Here is a 19073-nt window from a genome sequence, read left to right on the forward strand (position 1 = left end):
GGCATGAACGGACACCCATTATAATGATTATTTATTTGATTGGAGTCTTACTCAAGAATATTTCACTTATGCGACATGTGCCAGCATTATGGTGGGAGGACAGCGGGCAGAAAGCGGGGAAACTCATGACCATCAGCAGGTTGCTGACAGACCTTCCCACGTACAACCGGGGACGAAACCAGCATGTCGATGAAATGAGGCCTACTGAGTTGGTTTATATCTTCTTAATCTACAAGGTAAGTACAGCATCGGGTTCTTCATAGACTGTAGACACCACCACATATCACACAGCTTAAAAAAAAAAAAAAACATTAAAGGCAAAGACCACTAAAAATGAAGTATATATCAGATGAAAGCCAATTAAAACTGTCCAGAGAAATGGTTTAATTTTTTTTTTTTACAATTTGTTTAACCTAGTTAAATGTATTTGAATATTTTATTCTATGGTGACCTTTCTGACAACATTACAGCCAGTGATGTCACATATAGATCTATAAATGCATTCGCTGATTTGACCTTGAAATGAATTATTTCGGGCAAAACGTAGAGATGTAACATAACTGGTATCTTCTGGGACACAGTAGGCCACCCTGGAATATGATCTTTTAATACAACTTTCATTAGTTAGGAAAACTATAAAAAATATAAAAAAAATCCAACCATTTTCCTGGACAGTTTTTAATGTTCTTTCGTCTGATATATACTTCATTTTAGAGTGGTCTTTCCCTTTAAAAATAAAGTAAACATTAATAGAAAGAGGATTAAAAACTGGATCTGAGAACAGCATCAATGACATCCCATAAACTTTCTTTCACCCTAAAACAGTAATTTAACACAAAAAAAATCAAAAAAGTATTTTAAGAGGTTTTTAGCCATTTTTAACGACTGTTTTGCTAACACTTGATATTGAACCAGGAATTTGAGGCTGGAACAAGGATGATGTTATGATCAGGGGGTTGTGCAGCAGTCATGTTCCTTATGACAACATAGTATCAGTCCCACCACATCACTTGAATCAGACAGCCCGTAGGCCTACTTCCAGATGTATCAAATAATGTGCATGTTAAAATGCTGTATTTGAGAACGTAAATGATCACACATATATGCCTTTATAGTTCAAAGTTCCAAGTTTTCTTACAGAATTTTTTCCAGCACCAAATCTTTAAATTTAATTCTTCTGTCTTCTCATGGATTATGATCAGAAAACAATATACTTGGCATAAACATTTTCACCTAAAGCTTAATATGTACAAATGCACATTCAGTAGGACATAAAGGCCTTAAAATGATGCATTTCATGACTTTTCTGATAAAAAATCAATCAACGTTCACCAAAAACTCTTTAAGTGACTGTATATTGCAGATGGATGGTATATTGATACACAGGATGGTTCCCCTTTCTTGAAGGATATGGCAATTGTCTGCATCATGTTTTGATTTATTTGATTGTTGTTGCCATACTCAAGAATTTTTCACTTTTTCCTCTGGCATCTATGGCTAGATTTGAACCCACGTGTAACCACCTTGCCTCCAATACGTTAACTATGCCAAGCACTCTTACAGAGCTATAGTGATTGAGAGTTGAGATTTATTCTTATACCATATAAAAAAATTTCACTGACGCAGCAACTGTCATATTTATGGGTAAACAACCATAAATGGACTGGCACCCAACAAATCTGACTGAATACTAGTCAAAACAGCGAACACTGGATTCAAACTACTTCAAGACTAGCTGTCTTCATGAAGTACTTATTAGGCAGCCCTGCCAGCAGCGCCCCAAGAGTACTGTGTAGTCTTCCTATACATTCATGTATTTTCTCAAATATAAACATGTTAATACTGTATTTCATTTGGAACATGGTATGTAAAATTGCGCTCTCAGAAGCACTAAAAGCTTTAAAATGATACTTATGCTTTTCTGATATGAAATTAATCAAACACAAATACCTCTTAATTGGCCTTATAATAAGGATGAATGACAGAATGCGTTCCTTGAATAATGTTCCACTTTAGGAGAAATACAGCATTTAATAACAGCAAAAAAGAAAGGCTGACCAGTTTCATTGTGTAAACTGATATTTGACAATATGAGTAGTTTATTTAAACTGCAACATTTTTACAGAAACATACAGCAAAATACACTGTATATTAATGATCAACAAGTAAAGGTTCAACAACCACACTCTCAACTGATATGTTGCGTACGCTCTCTAAAAATGTGTGAAAAACTAGAGGCTTGTTTGTAACAATGCCAATGATATTTTGACAAAGGAATGAAAAACACTTTCACATGGAATGGGTCTTACTAAAATTTTAGCTTTTAAAATCAACCTGATCAAAACCTAGTTGAGATTTTCACAACAAATTATTGTATTAAAATAGTTAACTCCTGAACTTAGGCCAGTGTAGCAAAATATTCTGCTTTTTCAAGCTGTGGATGGAATCTTTATTTACGTTTTCAGATAATATATAATTATGTTATTATCAGATAGGAATGTCAGGACGGACGATTAATTGTTGTAATAAACTAGGCACTTGTTAATTCAAAGATATATGGACATGTCATTTTGCACTGGAATGATAACTTCCCATTGCAATGCGCATTCATTCACCCATGATGCAGTCAGTTTACAGCTGAATTGAATAAACTTTATACAATGTACACGGTTTATGATATGTGTCTAGTTTACATGTTGCCACAGAATATTTGTTCCCTCCATATTGTGTCTATAGTATAATTCTGACCATAATGTAAGATTTAAACTGTCGAGTTTTAAGGATACAACAAATTAACTACTACAATTGTACAGAAACACATCACGACATAGCATATATATATATCAATGTTAATCCTTTACAATGCCAATGATATGAAAGTGTAATGATATCTAGGAAGAAGAAAATGTGTAACTATAGAAATGATATTTTTTTATGAAACAAAGAAACCAGCAAATCAAGGCTGCTCAGCTTTAAAAAAAAAAAAAAGCAGCATAAAAAAGGAAAAAACATACAAAAAAAAGAAAGAAAAAAAAATTCACATACCTATTTAGGTAACAACAAAATAATGCTGGTTAGACCAATGCAGCAATGGATTCACCAATACAGAAGCGGCAGCCAAAGCAGCTTCCTGTGAAATCTGCTTGCCCAAACATATGTACACATCAGTTTGTAGCAGAATGGAGATGTAGCTCCTGTTGACATTTGTCGCACTCAAGGCTCAACATAACAATGCACATATCAACAAATTATTATCAATGAGGGATGACTTTCCATGATTTTTTGCCTTGAAGAGCTTGAAAGTTTATGAACTCAGAAAAAACATTTTCAAAATTAATGGGTTATTTTCATTTTCATACAAGCATTCTTTTTTGGCTGATAATATATGAACATAACTGTGAGTAGGATGTCTTAATGTGTAGATGCATCAAGGAAAAATATGTACATGAATAGCAGATCATTAGCAAGTGGTACTGATAATCTGTTCAAGGGAAACAACTCTTTAGCTTACTTGAAGAACTGGAAAAACCTTTTTGCTACCACATATATCCACACTTTCTTGTTCCCAGTGCAATAAACTGGGGGAAAAGACGGTTGTGACAAAATGAGAACCACAACTTCCCTCTACAACAAAGATCTAAGCGCAATCATGCCATTACAATTTTTATGACAAAACTATCAGTATAAAAATATTAATTTCTATCGCAGTCACAAATTAATCTTGGCACGACTACAAGCTGTACGTTTTCAATGATGAGCGGTCCGCCATAATCTGTTACATAAACTCTAGAGTCTGTGGCAGGACAGGCTGATTCAAATGTACCATGTAATGACAAAATTTCACATGAAAATTTCACCCTAAATATGTGTATATTCAGTTTCACAGAAAAAATCCTACTGAAGGACATGTTTATAGAAGTTGTCCCTGTGGTGCCTTCTCACCAGGCTGCTTAATGCGCTCCCCATCGATCCACCCAGCCCCTATTGTGTAAGGTTATTCTATTTATGCTGTACATTCAGTAGCACTTCATTGAGGCAGCCCAATCTGGGCCAGGCAATGCCAACTCACACTGCTTGCGTAAATTTGTCCACACTCACTTGAATAAATTCATTGAAACAATCAGCAACTAATTATGATTTTAACACACAAAACACATCCTGGTCCTTCGGACGAACGTGCCAACTTCTGCATGTCTATTTTCAACTTCCAACCAGGGATGAGAAGTGACCTCTATGAAGCCTTTCCTGAATAAGATGATGGACTAATCACAGAATTTTTCTGTTGGAGATTTGGCCAAACTGAAAGTGTAACGTCACGGTGTTGTATCACAAGTCTTTCTCACACATGTCATATTTACAAGTTACACCCATTGGCACTACACGATGCCAGGAGTCAGTCCCTGTATAAGGATGCATTCTATGATCACTCTGACAGCAGTTTATATACACAACGCTGTACAAACTCCAAGCTCAAGGGTCTATATACATCTGCACTGAAGGCTGTACCAAACTCTCAGTTCACAGTCAAAGCCTTTTAGGACTGGATTCAGCCAGTTCCATGACCCACACTGTCCCAAGTCTCGGGAGCCGAGAGTGAAGCTACACCCTAGGCCAGGCCACCTCGGCATAGTTTGTCGGCTCATACAATATCTGTACAGGTTTCCGGCTTCGGGGCGTGTCGTCGAACTTCAGGTCAGCATATTCCAATTCCTTTTCATTCTTATCGAAGGCCTGAAAAATTTTTGAAATTTGTAGACAAGCATTATTTCTGTTACATCACAATTTTACCCCTCGTTGAAATGAATGATCAATTCTTCCTGGAATTCAATATTTTCATTTATAACCGGTTGAAATTTAAGACCACATGAATCTTCATGGGCATAATACAGTAAAAATATAACAGTTATGCAGTATTTTGATCATGTAGTCTCTGAGGGACGTTACAAAGCTACACGAAGAGAAGAGGTATTCTCTTGTTTGATCAACACCAGGGATTACGCCAGAAACACATCATTTAAAGCAATCTTAGGCAGGCGAAAGAGAATGACTTAACATGACAAAATAACTGTACAAGTGAATAGTGTCCAGTTGAACAGTATTGGCATACTTGTTGTACTTGTCAAACTTGTCAGGTGTTGAGACCATGTGAGGGTGCACCACAACCTTTGGGATATCCATATTACTGTAAACATTGAAAACAATCAATCAAAACTCTATGAAGCTCAGCAATATTCAGTGTCCATCGTCGAGCTCAGTTTTGTACAAAATGCTTAGAGAAGACCTGTTATTATGATCAATGCAAAGAGATCAAACAAATTTACAATTCAAACAAATATTATCAACATAAGTACTTTGCACAGCACCAAGATCACAGCAAAAGAAAACTGCCACTTACTTCCTTGGCTTGTCTGAAGGCTCTGAAAAGATAAATAGATGATGGAAGTTAAGTTAAAGTTCCGGAAAATATCTATTACAATGTATACACAAATGACAATCTCAAAGTATATATTTGACCATTTTCCAGTGTTTTCAACAACTCCAACCAAGTTAAAAAAAAAACAAAAGAAAAATAACAGCACAATGCTCAGACTCGAAAGTTTATAAAATGAAGCGCCCCTGATACATTAGATATAATAAAAATCAAAAAGTGAATACATTTGCCATAATTAGAGTTTGTACGCTGGCAAAAGGTCAGGAATCGTCCTCCTGTCCTCATAACTACTGCAATAGTACAAAAAATGTGCATTTCTGAAGATACTGCACAATTAAGATTCTGTGGTAAAATCCAGATGCTCACAGTAGTGAGTAATTTTGGTGCATGATAATCTACAAGATAATCCCATATCCTATCTGCAGACAAGCAACAAGCATGAATAGGTGGCTGATTTACGACCCTCATGTCTGTGAAAGATAGGTGACAAAAATGTGATTGACCCACAGATATAATACCTACAACACTGTTGACTTAATGACTGACTTACAAAGCTGCTTAGTGACAGATAAAAATACAACAGCATGAACAGCTGAATACAAGCATTGAAATCACAGCGATTACTACAAGAGAAATCAGAGCTCTCACCTTCAATACGTTCCTTGTTGTTCTTGTTACGTTTTACGACACAAACGATGATGATGATAATAATGATCACTGCTGCCAGAGCACCTCCAACTGCTCCTCCTATCACTCCAGCCTGACCTAGCAAAATGAGCAAGAGAAGAGAGGTCTTACTGAGAGGCCAGATTTATGATAAGCCTCTTGCGCAGGGGTCGATTCCACAAGGGCCAGCTTTGACATTAAGTCAAAACATAAAACCTCATCACAGTGCTCAGTTTTTTTAAAAAGTTGAAATTTTAATACATTTGATGGTGTGGTCAAAATTTGAATTTTTAGGACCCAAAAACAGGCTTCAAATTCATGTTTCAAATTTTGACATACGTTAGAAATAGCTGTGTTTAATCTGTCCCGAAAGCCTATTCCACAGATTATCTTTGATTTTTTTCAGGGAGACCATGTAATCCAAAATATCATCATTTCTTAATGCAAACTCCACTAATCTTGCGGAATCTATAGAGACTGCTAGCCAGAGTTTGGAAGGGGCAGGGGGCAAGGCGATCTCAGTCAAATTAGCTGGGGGTTCAGGAGCCCCAGGCTGTCGCAAATGACTTCAACACGATTCATTTTGAGAGTTCATGTACTTACACTTATATGTCCTAAATGTTATATTTCACACATTTTGCAAATTAAACAGGTACTTCAAATTTATTCACAGAGTAAGTGAGCGAGTGCTTGGGGTTTAACGTCGTAATTACAATTTTTCAGTGTTATGACGACGAAGGAATCCTTAGAGTTCATGTAATGTGCCTCCTGGTTGCAGGACGGATCTCCAACAATCTTTTATCTAGCGCTGCCTCACTGAGACGCCTTACCGAAGGCAAGTAAGCAGCCCTGCCTGAGCCATTATACTGATATGGGTCAACCAGTTGTTGCTGACCAACAAGCGGGGAAGTTACAACTTTCTGTTTTAAGGTCTTAGGTGTGACTCGACCTAGGATTGACCGTAGATCTACCGCTCCCCAAGCCGACGCTCTACCAACTGTGTTACTGGGGCCGGCTTTATTCACAGAAACAATACCAGGATATGCACATGTGTGTACATAAATCTCTTATCTGCCTTCAGGGTTTCATACCAGCTAGTCTCTTGTTTAGACCCACCAACACTCTCAAAATCAAACAATTAGACAATGTTTTACTACAACACTTTTAAGCCTTCAGTAAATCGGGTAAATTCCACAAAGGCATATCTGGCTGAAGTGCAATTAACTAGTTATGTATTAAATTATATAAGGATCGGATGTTTAAATATTTAACCTGTTGGGTCTCATGGGCGGTTGTTTGGACAGACGAAATTTCTATTGACATTGTTGTATCGCTTGCAGTCAAGCTTGGCTTTTGCGCTGGTTTGGCAATAAAAAACAATTGAATTGACTTACATTGTTTCTGTAGTTGTTCGGATTCGTTTGTGGTCTGGCATTGCGGTACTAATAAACAACCGAAAGAACGATATACCGGAAACCAAGCACATTCTCATTTACATGTGTCTCATGCAAATCATCGCTTTAAAAACACTTCGTAATGAAATTTGGGGCAGGGCACAAGTGGATAGATATATCAATGGCAGGGCAGCTGAGTTGAGAGACATCACGCCTAGCGAGGGGTCTGGCATAGAGATCATTTTAATGAATAATGTAAATTATACCAGCAGAATTTACATTAAGTCCTTGGCTAAATTGATATAAGTACAGCTATAAATACATTTCAAACATAATTAAAATTTCAGACTACATCCTTACTTGTTTCCTTGGTTTCCCCTGTTTTTGATGTTGTCGTCGTCTTGCCAGGCTCTGTCCCCCCAGAAGGTGAGGCAGCCGTGGGCTCAGTTGGGGGAATTGTAGGGATACCTGCAATTGATGGAAAAGTTTAAAAGTAAAAGCCTGTGTTCAGCCAAAGATAAAGTATGAGGTGCACTAAGAAATCAATTTCATTGGAGTTTTTCTATTTGAGTGTTAATTCAGGGACTGTTCCCAACTCCTCTCTTAAATGATCTGGGGCAGACATACTGAAATGCATCCAGCCTTAAAAACATTCAGGTCATCTTTATGTAAAACTGGTACAAAAAACAGCCAACTGTACAACTGGGAAAGAAAAGGACAATGTGTAAACGTAGAGAAAAAATGACCATATGTATAACCGAGAAAGAAAATGACCATATGTATAACCAAGAAGGAAAATGACCATATGGATAGCTGGGAAAGAAAATGACCATATGCATAACTGGGAAAGAAAATGACCATATGCATAAATGAGAAAGAAAATGACCATATGCATAACTGGGAAAGAAACTGACCATAAAATGACCATATGTATAACTGGGAAGGAAAATGACCATATGTATAACGGGAAAGAAAATGACCATATGTATAACTGGGAAGGAAAATGACCATATGTATAACTGGGAAGGAAAATGACCATATGTATAACTGGGAAAGAAAATGACCATATGTATAACTGGGAAAGAAAATAGCTAAGTGTACAACTAGGAAAGACAACAGTTAACTGTATAACTGGGAAGAAATGGCCATGTGTGTGACTCGGAAAGAAAATAGCCACATGTACACTGGAAAAGAAAATACTGCCGCATGAACATAGGAAAAGAAAATAGCCACATGTTCACTTGAAAAGAAAATATAGCCACATGTACGCTGGGAAAGAAAATAAAGCCATTGGCCCACATATACACTGGCATGACTGGGAAAGTATATAGCCAAATGCTATTTCAAGCAAATCAACCACAGTTCCTAAATACACATAACTAGAAACACATTAAAATGTAAGTTTTGTCTGAAATACTTCACATGCAACTCTTTTCCAAAGGCATACTAAGCGCAAAATTTTTAATCATGATGAATCTCAAAAGTATTTCTTTAAAGTAACAGAAAGCTAACATATAAAGTAAGTTTCATGATACAGTTGTTATGGTACGCTTAATACTGCCATACTGACAGTATTTAGGGACGTCACATCACATTTTTTTTTTGATGTTCACTAGAAGGAAGGAATTTTTGAGAACACTATTTCAGTAATCTTTTACTCACGGCTTTAAAAGAGTTATTACAATATTTAGTGTCGTGATTAAAGTTGGAAAAACTTCCTGTGACGTCATAGTTCCTAAACTTTGTATGGTATGTAAAGCCCACCCTAGAATTTAAAGGTTTAAACGGCTTTAAATCTCTTCACAAAAACCTAAAAAAAATGAATGAAAGAATATTTATGCATAGTTTTAAGTTGTCTGTATGATGAACCTTATTTTATATTTTAACTTTCTTTTACTTTAATTCAGACGTACACATCTTGGTAACTCACTTGAAACATTCAGTTTGAAGTAGACATCGTCCTTATGGGTGACATTTCGAATGATGTTCGTCACAGTGCATCTGTACTCTCCACTTTTTTGGAGGGAGATGGAGTCTAGACGGAACCGACCTGAGCTGGTGGGGCTCTCGGTCACAGTGTCATTCGTCCCTTTCAGCATGTAGGACCATTCATACAGAGCTGGTGGATTACTCCTGGTCTCACAACTCAGGTCCACATTAGACTGTACTGGTACCTCCACTGTCTGACCCACACCTATCTTCTGTTTCTCCTTGTTATCCACTGATCGATACATGACCGTGTCTCTTGGAGAGTCTGCCAGGATTGACAACAATAATAATAAACAAAGATCAATACCATACTCCATGCTTAGATACTTTTTAAAACACCACCAAATGTTTGACCACAACTTTTCCTATAGGTCTGTATCTAACTGGTTTAATCAAAACTTTTTGAACAAGAAATACATCTCAGCAGTCCATGCTACAAGATTAAGTAAATCTGTGTCTTACACCCTGTCAGATCTCTGTTGATGGAGCTTTGTTAACTTCCTCTAACTTAAAACAATATTACGGACAAGTGGAATATATTTGTGGTTTCAATTTACAATCCAAAAAAAAATTACAGTAGGTAGATAGACTTCAATGTTTTTTTTCTTGCCCATCCCCCTCAATCCCCACACCCCCAATTTTTATTTATCTCTTTGAGTATCCCATGGACTGTTTTCCAATTTAGAACAATTTCTGGACTTGATTAGTCCACATATATCTGGTCCAAGGTTTCACTGCAAGAACAGGATATAAATATGCATTTTTGTAGTACAGATAATCCGGCATTTTAGTTCGATATGATCGCTCCTTTTGTCAGGGGAGACAATTACATACTCTGGGGAGGTAAATGCGCATTTACTTCCTTCACAAAACTGCCTTCAGTTACTTAAAAAAACTTACAAAGAGAAAAATATTGCGGAGATCAACACAATCAGGTAACACGAAATCAAAGATATTTTCCACTTGGCCTAAGTAAAACCAGCACACCAAATGCAGAATTATTAAGTGCTATGCACTCTTTGACCAATCTTTAGATCTAGGCAACAATTTTTTGTGCTGATGATATTCTTCTGTTTATAAGCTTAGACACTGGAACAATGTAACTTTTGAGAATCCGTTTTATTTGGTGACTAATCCAGTAAGGTTTTAACCTCTATAATGCAATACATAAGGTACGCAAAGAAGTTGTGGGAATAGGGTAATAAATACTAATAATTTGAAATGAAGGTCTTAACCACATTTTAAATGAATGATGCACTCATTTGTATGAATATATACAATTGCCATTTTACACATGAAAGACTAATTTAACTTACACTGAACAGCCAATTTTTCTGTTAGTGAGAAATGCTGATTTTCATCGGCGTATGTTTGCAACACACGACATCCTACTCTAGACCTGGCATCGTCCTCAAAGGTGAGATTATGGTTTGCTGTGGCTCTGCGCTCAAAAGTACAGCCGTTTGCTACCACCTCTTCAATGCCCTGGTCAGCATTCATATCAATCTCCTGTCCATTTGACTTTACCAAATAAAGCTGCAAACTTCCAGCTGGAAGGCCAACATTTCCCGTACAAGTGAACTGCACAGGTTCATTTTCCACGATCTCACTCGGGCTGTACGTGACATCAGGGACACTGGGTGGGGCTGAAAATTATGACAACATTTAAATTTAGCACATGAAAGTTTTATGTACATGTACTACCACGATATAATACAGATAAATTTCTTTGTCCTGTAAGGAGTATAAAATATTACGCCACTCATAAGAAAATGTTCGAAATAAGAATGAAAGAATGAAAAGCATTTTTAGGAAGGTATTGTTACGAGTGCTTTCTTCATCTTAAACGACAGTCGCTAACAATATTCATGTACCCGAGTGACTTTCTACATTACTCAAATGATAGGTGGAGTAACCATTTAATTGTCCTATCTTATTCAGTGAATTTGGACTAATATATATCTGCAAGGCTGAACACTTTATTACCATCCTTTATGTACATGTAACATCTTCGTAAACTTATAACCGGTTGCTTTATACATGCAAGCCCAGTTAAATTGTGTCGCATATCTGCATGTATGTTTCTTGGATCTGTGCAAGATTTGTTTGCACTAATTAAACATAAAAGCGTCGTGGTAGAACATGCTATGGTATTTGCATGGTAAAGGTAGGAGTTTGCATGGGTGTCCTATGCAAGGTTGCAGTGGCGCAGGGAGAAACAGCTTTATAAGACTCAGGTCACATAGCATTGTGCATTATTTCACCATGTAATACTGATTTTGGTGTCTCTGTACACTAAGTTCTCTATCGCTCTGTACTTTCCAGAATAAGAATGTACACTATCTGTAGTTTTCTTAAAAAGATACTACAGTTTGACACAATAGGTGACGTCACAACTATTGATTAAGGTGGGAGGAGAATGAGGAGAGCTCAGGGGATATCCACAAGTATGGCCATCTTCACAGTAACACTGAGAGAAAAGTTGAAAAAAAAAAAAAAAAAAAAAAAAAATCAATCAAACCCCAATTAAGAAAACTGTAGTAGGGCCAATTTTTGCCTACGCGACTTGTGATATGCCCAATGTAATGATGGTCTAGCTTAATAAACTTCCACTATTACCTGAAATGTCCAAAGCTTTCTCGCCACTGGGTATAAACACCTCTCCTTCACGATTTCCAACGAAGTACATGCATCTGTACTCTGCTTTGTCTCTACATTCAAGATCACGTATAGTGATCCGAAAAAAAGTTCTGTTGACCATGTTAAAGTCAGAGCGACTTTGCAGAGCGGTATCATTCCAGCGGTAATCAGGACTAGCTTGACTATCAGCATTGGCGATTTCTGAAAAGTTGGGTTCATTTCGCCTTTTACGATAGAAATGGACCTTGCGTACTATGGAGGAGACATCAGTGTAAGTAAACACACAGTCCACCATCAACTCTGAGCCCAGATGACCATTGTTCACAGGTGTCAAGGTGATGTTTGTAACTCCTTGACCTGTGACTGTTGTCACTGAAAAGAAAACAGAACGAAAATATTGGAAATATTCATACACATGTAAGGTTTTCAGTCTTCAAATAAAAATTTTGCGTAAAAATGGCTTTAAACGTAAGGAATAAGGAAACAGACTGTGAAAGGTATCAAGACATCTAACTGGGGGAAGAACAGTAGCACTTATGAGGAGAAACCTATATGTTTGCAGAGAGCCAAACCCACACCTCGGATGTCACTATGAAAAAAATGAGTGTTCACAGAAAATATGCATAAAACAGCTTTGTAATTACAGCAAAATAACTTTTCAACATTTTTCTTCTTCTTTTAGCTTAAATGCTGGTGTAAACATCTACAATTAGCATTTAACAGTTATGTTTCACAAACAATGTTCCTGGCAAGTTCCTATTCACTAGTACCAACCAACTCATGAATTTCATTTAATTTGATTGATGATTTACACCCTATTCTTCAGTATTTTCCACACTACCATATATAAGGGCTGTCTGAAGTAAACCACTGCGTTTAGTCAGGTGCCTGACAAATCTCCTGACTTATAACCACATTTGGAGCATCAAGGGCATTACAGTTTCAGCCAGCCAGTGCTTACACTGTCAGTAAAGGCCATGTGACTGCTCTGCAAGTACTGATTCCACCTGCATAGGACTTCAAACAATTACAATGCAGACCTGTTCACAAACACACAAAGTTTAGGAATTACATTTTAGAGCAATGAAAGAAAATCAATCTAAGTGTACAACAGAATGCTAAGCTGTGACAAGCAGAGTTTATTGGTGTTTGAACAATGAACATGACTTGTATAAGCAGCTGTATGAGACTGACTAAAGCTCAGCAAACATTTTAACATATATGCATTAATAAAATATGCAGTAAAACAACAGCAGCCTCCTCTAGAGTCTGATATAGTATCTTGTGTGCACTCTGATGGTGTGGCTGGATTAGCCTTATCAGTTCTTTTAGGCCTAGTACTTAATGGAAGATGTAATTAACATCTTCAGACAAATAACCTATAGAGCTGGGGGCACTGCTGTATTTAAAAGTATGCAATCTAAAAAATCAACATTATAACAAATAGTGTGCATCGTCAAAATACAAGTCATGATTAAGACAAGATCATCAAGTTATCATTATTCATGTGCTAAAGATCATCAAGTTATCATTATAGAATATGGAGCATGAAAACATCTAGTGAAATTCAGTGACCACAAAAGATCATTATCTAAATGCAGCAGAGAAAAGACAGAGTAATACACATGATCAGTGTTTTGAAGAATAAGTTGTTTTAAGATGAATGAATAACTAAAAATTCACAGCTAATTAGCTACATATTCTGAACCAGAAAATATATGGACTTCCAGCAGTATTATCTTGTGGGACCCAAGACAGATCTCCATTACATTTACATATGAACAATCAAATGCACAACAACTACAGTAGCCCTGGTATTATACATCTACCACAAACGCACAACTGTTAGCACTTATGCATGTAGCACATAATTCCGTTAAATATGGATCTGTAAGTTGAAAGTGTTACTTTAGCATGAGGCCTTGAAAAGTATTATGTTAAGCCATAATCATTCATTCAATCAGACAGGAATAATTATGTCGTGAAATATTAATAAGAATTACCTGTTGTTCAATAGAACATATTTAACAATAATTTATGTTTTATATTATTATATATTAGGCATTCCTAGTTCAAAAACATTGTGTGAAGTTTGTTTGTCCACTCTGTTACACAATAACCTTTGGCAATCAGCAATAGGGGGTGAATCCTATAACCCCTGACATATCTGCATGATCAAAGACTTTTTCGTTGGATTTTGCTAATACTGTGCCAATCAAACTGTTAAATGCCACTAATTATTCTTGTCTTGAGGTAAAAAGTTATCACAGTTCAGTTTGATTGACAAGACCATATCTATTGAATGACATTGAATGACACTGTCCATGTAGATAATTGTCCATTCCACCACTCTGCTGAGCGTAACTTTAAGTCACATTTTGGTTTTACTAATACTAATTTGTCAGACTGTGATTTACGTAAATTACATGCTTGTCAGTGTGCCAACCATGATGTGTTTGTTACAGATGAAAATCCTGACCTTGGGGTGACAACCATGCTTGAACATAAACTTCATTTCAAACCTGATGTATATTCGAACACCATCCATATTGTTTACCCCTCAGACAAACGTGAGGTTTTACGCCAGTTGAATAATTTATTAGCGCAAGGGCATCACTGCTCCTGCGAATGAGAAGAATAATGTTCCTATCATAATGTGGCCTATAATGTTGGTCGCTAAGTGTAACGTCAAGAAGGGGTACCCATATGTGCCACTCTCTTCTGGCACCAATTTCTCTCAGTATAGGTTTTGTGCTGATTTTAGAGTTTTGAACTCACAAACCCCAAAAATCTGGTATAATATTCCCAATATGCAGGAACTAACTGAATCATTTTCTGAGACAAAATCTGTGTTTATCAGTTCAATTGACCTCAGCTCTGGATTTTTCAAAATGCCCATATCCAAGGCCTCCCAGTGCTTTACTGTCTTTCATACATGCTTTCGAACCTACAAGTTTCCACACCTTCCCGTGGCCCTTAGCTCAACCCTTGGTAGTTTTCAGTTACTGATGAACAATGTAATACATGGCCTTACATTCAACTCTGTGTTTTGTTACTTGGATAACATTCTCTTATTCTCATTTGAGGATCAGACACGAGATCTGACCGAAGCGTTATTGCGTGTAATTCTGCACAATCAACATGTGCTCCCTTGGGTCATTAGCCTACATGTAAAATTTTTCCAAACAACACAAAAGCAGCATTTCCATAATTGTTTTCTACACGTGACCAATTCCCTGTAACAGTTTATACCAGATTTTTTACAAATACTTATCAGACAATAGCCTTCATAATTTTTGCCTGTTTCAAAGAGTGTTGTAATTTAGGCACGTGTATGAAAGGGTATTAAATCATTCTTGTTTGTTCCTGGTTATGCATGTAACCTTAAACCTTTTTCCTTAAATCTGACACCTGTAACGTATTGAAAATATTGCCAGGGAATTTTTAAAATAAAATGCAATTGCAGATGGTTTAAACCTGTCTACACATACATATGTACCATTTAGAATAATAGTAGCTGTGACACTTCAGTAGTTTACATCTGTCCCTATTAACAATTTAAACTGGCTGTGTATGGCAGGTTGTAAAAGCCCAGGTTTGAGGGCCATATATATAGAGAGAGAGAGAAGCCCTTACAAGCTGTATTTATTGGCATCATAAATCATGTGGGACAGTCTGACACCACTTCAGTATAGAAACCCAGGCTCCTATTCTCACTGTTGTCCTAATTCTGTTGCCCAATTTAAAATAAACAAGTCTGAACAATGACATTATTTACCTACGACTGAGGGCTAGGGTTTGACACCACTGACCATAACAGGCTTACATTACAGGCAGAAGGCCTTGTACTAGTAGCACAAGAGCTACCATATAAAAACCTTAAAAGCTGTCTTTAGACTAGGAAGATGCCAAAAACAGAAAAAAATATTTTCATAGTTACAATGGAGATCCACAATGTGAGAATTTGCACACACTGACTCTGCTGTGGTTACCGCCAATGTGTCCTGACTGGCAAGCGACATACAAATGACACGCAGTTAAATTACCCAACTTGAAAAAAAAAAAAAAAACAATCTTCCATTACATGATGTACTTCACTATATTTTTTCCAAGAATTCACATGAACATTGTTTGTGACCTAAATATTACTTGTACCTCCCAGAAAGGCACTGGATACTTCCTGGCTGTTTAATCAAGAAGTGGTTGATCAATACCTTTGAAAATTGATAGATAATGATACAGATACATGTACAAGTTGGAATTTTGTCAACACTATTTAGACCAGCCAGTCTAACCTCCAATTGTAAATTTAACGGAGAAGTGAGTGATAAGTGTTAAGAAAATAAGAGATTTCCAATCAAAGACTAGAAAATGGCCCATTCCTTTAATATATACAGGTATTTGGTTAATGTTTTACACTAGAATATACAACCCTACCTGTAAATTTACACAGGCTATACACGTCAGAAGGAAACCTGTCGCACCTGAAAAACTCACTAATCAAAGGCAAATGGTCTAAACTGTAGCACTTAGTACTTATCCAGAGAGAGTCAATACTAACATCATGTGTGACAGGTCTGTTTAATCGTTAAGACAATTTAACAATGAAAGAGTCTATTATATCCTGTGGTCTAAGGAGATGACCAGCTGCTGTTCTGGTATTTTCTTAAACTGCACGGACAGGACATTCTTTGCGGTCACACAGCCATTCACAGCATGACTAGTTAATGAGATTCACTGCCACAATTTTGTATGTACATGTACAGTATAGCTTTAAAAGTAGTAAAAACTGACTTCGACAGAGTAACATATTGTGGTACAATGTCCGCACACAAGTCTCTCACACGTCTTTTTTTTCTCTTTCTATTAATAACACAGTGATTCATGAAATAAATCCAATGTTCACACTATACACAACTGTAAATGCTCTGCATACCTCGGTCCACAGCAGTGGTCAAAACTATCCTAAAGTTATGTGGTCACAATGCTTTGGAATTTTCAACATGACCTATAAAAGCCAAAGTAAAGTTCCCAAACAACGACTGAACCTAAAAAATCATCTGCCATCTGGAAAGAGCATGGAAAGGTAACAAAAAAGGGAATTACCTGGACCTAGATATTATATAGTATGTAAATCTTGGCAGAATATAGAGAAACCTTTAAACTGTAAGTCTAAGTTAGTCGGAATGAGGAAATTTTTATTATAGGCAATATATAACAAGTTTAATAGTGTAGAAGAGGTAGACGGAGAGGTGGGCATGATCTCTTTGACAGAAGTGCAATTTTGACAACTAAATCTTTTTGGAATAAAAATCATAATAATGATGTAGGATAGAGTATTGAATTACATTGAAAGATATTTTTCCTCGGCTTGTTTCTTCACTTCCTGCTTATTACACAGTCTGTTGCCTGTTCATGTTTATCTTTTATGTTTTAACTGGTTAGGCCATTGTAAAAATGTTTGCTGGGCATAACCCAATCCTTAGATAGAAAATTCTTTAACTATCCTTAATTTTTTTCTGCCATAGTGGGTTATTCCCACACAAATTTACAATGCAAAATTAACTACGGGGTTTTATGTTTACATGTAGGTACTCACTAATGTTGGCTATCACTGAATGTCATGATATACGCATAGTCCGTTGGCAGTATAATACACTGCTTTGTAAAGTTTCTTTCATGTGCAAACAGTTTCAGGATTAAGACAACACAACAAATCATGCAGAAAGTGAAAATTTCTTCCAAAATGTAGACATGTAGAATTGAACAGGTTTATACATTTTGGGTGAATAAATAGCACCACATGTGACAGCTTGCAACACAAACCAACACTTGAAACAATAAATAATACTAAACCCCATATGGTTTCTTGTGCTCATATTTAGTTGGTCCAATACATCCTTTTTTTTTTACGACAACTTTTTTCAGAACATAACACATAGTATATGCGAAAATATGACCAGATGTGAAAGGCTGAGGGCTACAGACCAACACCTGTCTTTGAGTTCTTTTTTTTAACGAAAGACAAAAAGAACCACTGAAGAGAATACTAAAACTTTCCTATGGAAATTCTTCCATGACAACCTCTAGGCACTGAGTCACTTTCAATTACTCACTAAAGCAGAATACATTCTTACTCACTGTTAAATTTATCAGAGTTTTATTTCTACACTTGTCATCCTCAGTTTTAATACACAGTAAATGCACAGTAAATACAGGACTACAAACTGGAAAAGTGAGCACCATATTCATTTATTCATTGACAGTTTTTTTAATACGACTTCAAACAGTCATATTTTGTTAAAACTTGCCAAAGAATTGTCTACTTTCATGTGTAATGAAATATTAACCCAGTTTATTACCATAAGACAAGAAATTTGACATCTTCACCGCACAGAACTATGCCATGAGTATGAGATAGTGGATACTGGTTGTCCTGTGCTCTCGTTTAGTTGATTCAGCTAAAGCGTGAGCGAAGGGATGAGTGATTTTCTACACTTCGGGTGACATTCACGCTTCAAAAACACTGGTCTTACTACGAATACTAATTAGTTACGGGCAGTAGCATTGATATCACACACAACTTTTTGACAATATGTAAACACCAGCTGACATTTGATGCGGCATCGTGCAATCCTCTAGAATAAAAATTCAGCTGGCAGGTTTGCGATTGTCTGCAAGGCCACTACGGGAGCCATTTTGTTTAGCACTCGCATCAAACTAACGTATCAAACTTAGGTATAAATGTGGTATAAAACCCAGTCTTACCGTTGAAAACAACCAAACCAACAACAAGTATGGTCAGCAAACTGTCCTTTCCATCCATAACGAAATCGTTTTCGGAGAAAAACTCCTAAAAAGTGGTTTAAGGTGGTTGACCTACTTAATCCTAGCCTAGACTTCGGCTTCTAGTTGACTCACTTCCTCCTATCCCGAGATGCTTTGCGCGATTG

The 19073-nt window shown here is 36.7% G+C and overlaps 1 protein-coding gene across 1 annotated transcript; it reads right to left on the reverse strand.

The window, feature by feature from the left end:
• Nucleotides 1-3011: 3011 nt before the first annotated feature.
• Nucleotides 3012-19026, reverse strand: LOC135473045 (tyrosine-protein phosphatase non-receptor type substrate 1-like). The gene is made up of 9 exons (XM_064752829.1): nucleotides 18889-19026; nucleotides 12100-12492; nucleotides 10797-11126; nucleotides 9422-9745; nucleotides 7852-7959; nucleotides 6080-6196; nucleotides 5396-5417; nucleotides 5107-5182; nucleotides 3012-4731 (listed from the first exon to the last, which is right to left on the reverse strand). The coding sequence occupies exons 1-9, from the start codon at nucleotides 18944-18946 to the stop codon at nucleotides 4600-4602; spliced, it is 1560 nt and encodes a 519-aa protein (XP_064608899.1). The 5' UTR covers nucleotides 18947-19026; the 3' UTR covers nucleotides 3012-4599.
• Between the last annotated feature and the right edge of the window lie 47 nt (nucleotides 19027-19073).

This window comes from Liolophura sinensis, chromosome 1 (genome assembly GCF_032854445.1).
Source record: "Liolophura sinensis isolate JHLJ2023 chromosome 1, CUHK_Ljap_v2, whole genome shotgun sequence".
NCBI classification, from domain to species: domain Eukaryota; kingdom Metazoa; phylum Mollusca; class Polyplacophora; order Chitonida; family Chitonidae; genus Liolophura; species Liolophura sinensis.

Excerpts from the sequence above, each read along its gene's own strand:
- LOC135473045 (XM_064752829.1), bottom strand. The coding sequence starts at position 18,946 with ATGGATGGAAAGGACAGTTTGCTGACCATACTTGTTGTTGGTTTGGTT. Across the intron at positions 12,493-18,888 it reads TGGTTTGGTTGTTTTCAACG|TGACAACAGTCACAGGTCAA; the intron begins GTAAGACTGGGT and ends TTTTCTTTTCAG. Across the intron at positions 9,746-10,796 it reads AGAAAAATTGGCTGTTCAGT|ACTCTCCAAGAGACACGGTC; the intron begins GTAAGTTAAATT and ends CAATCCTGGCAG.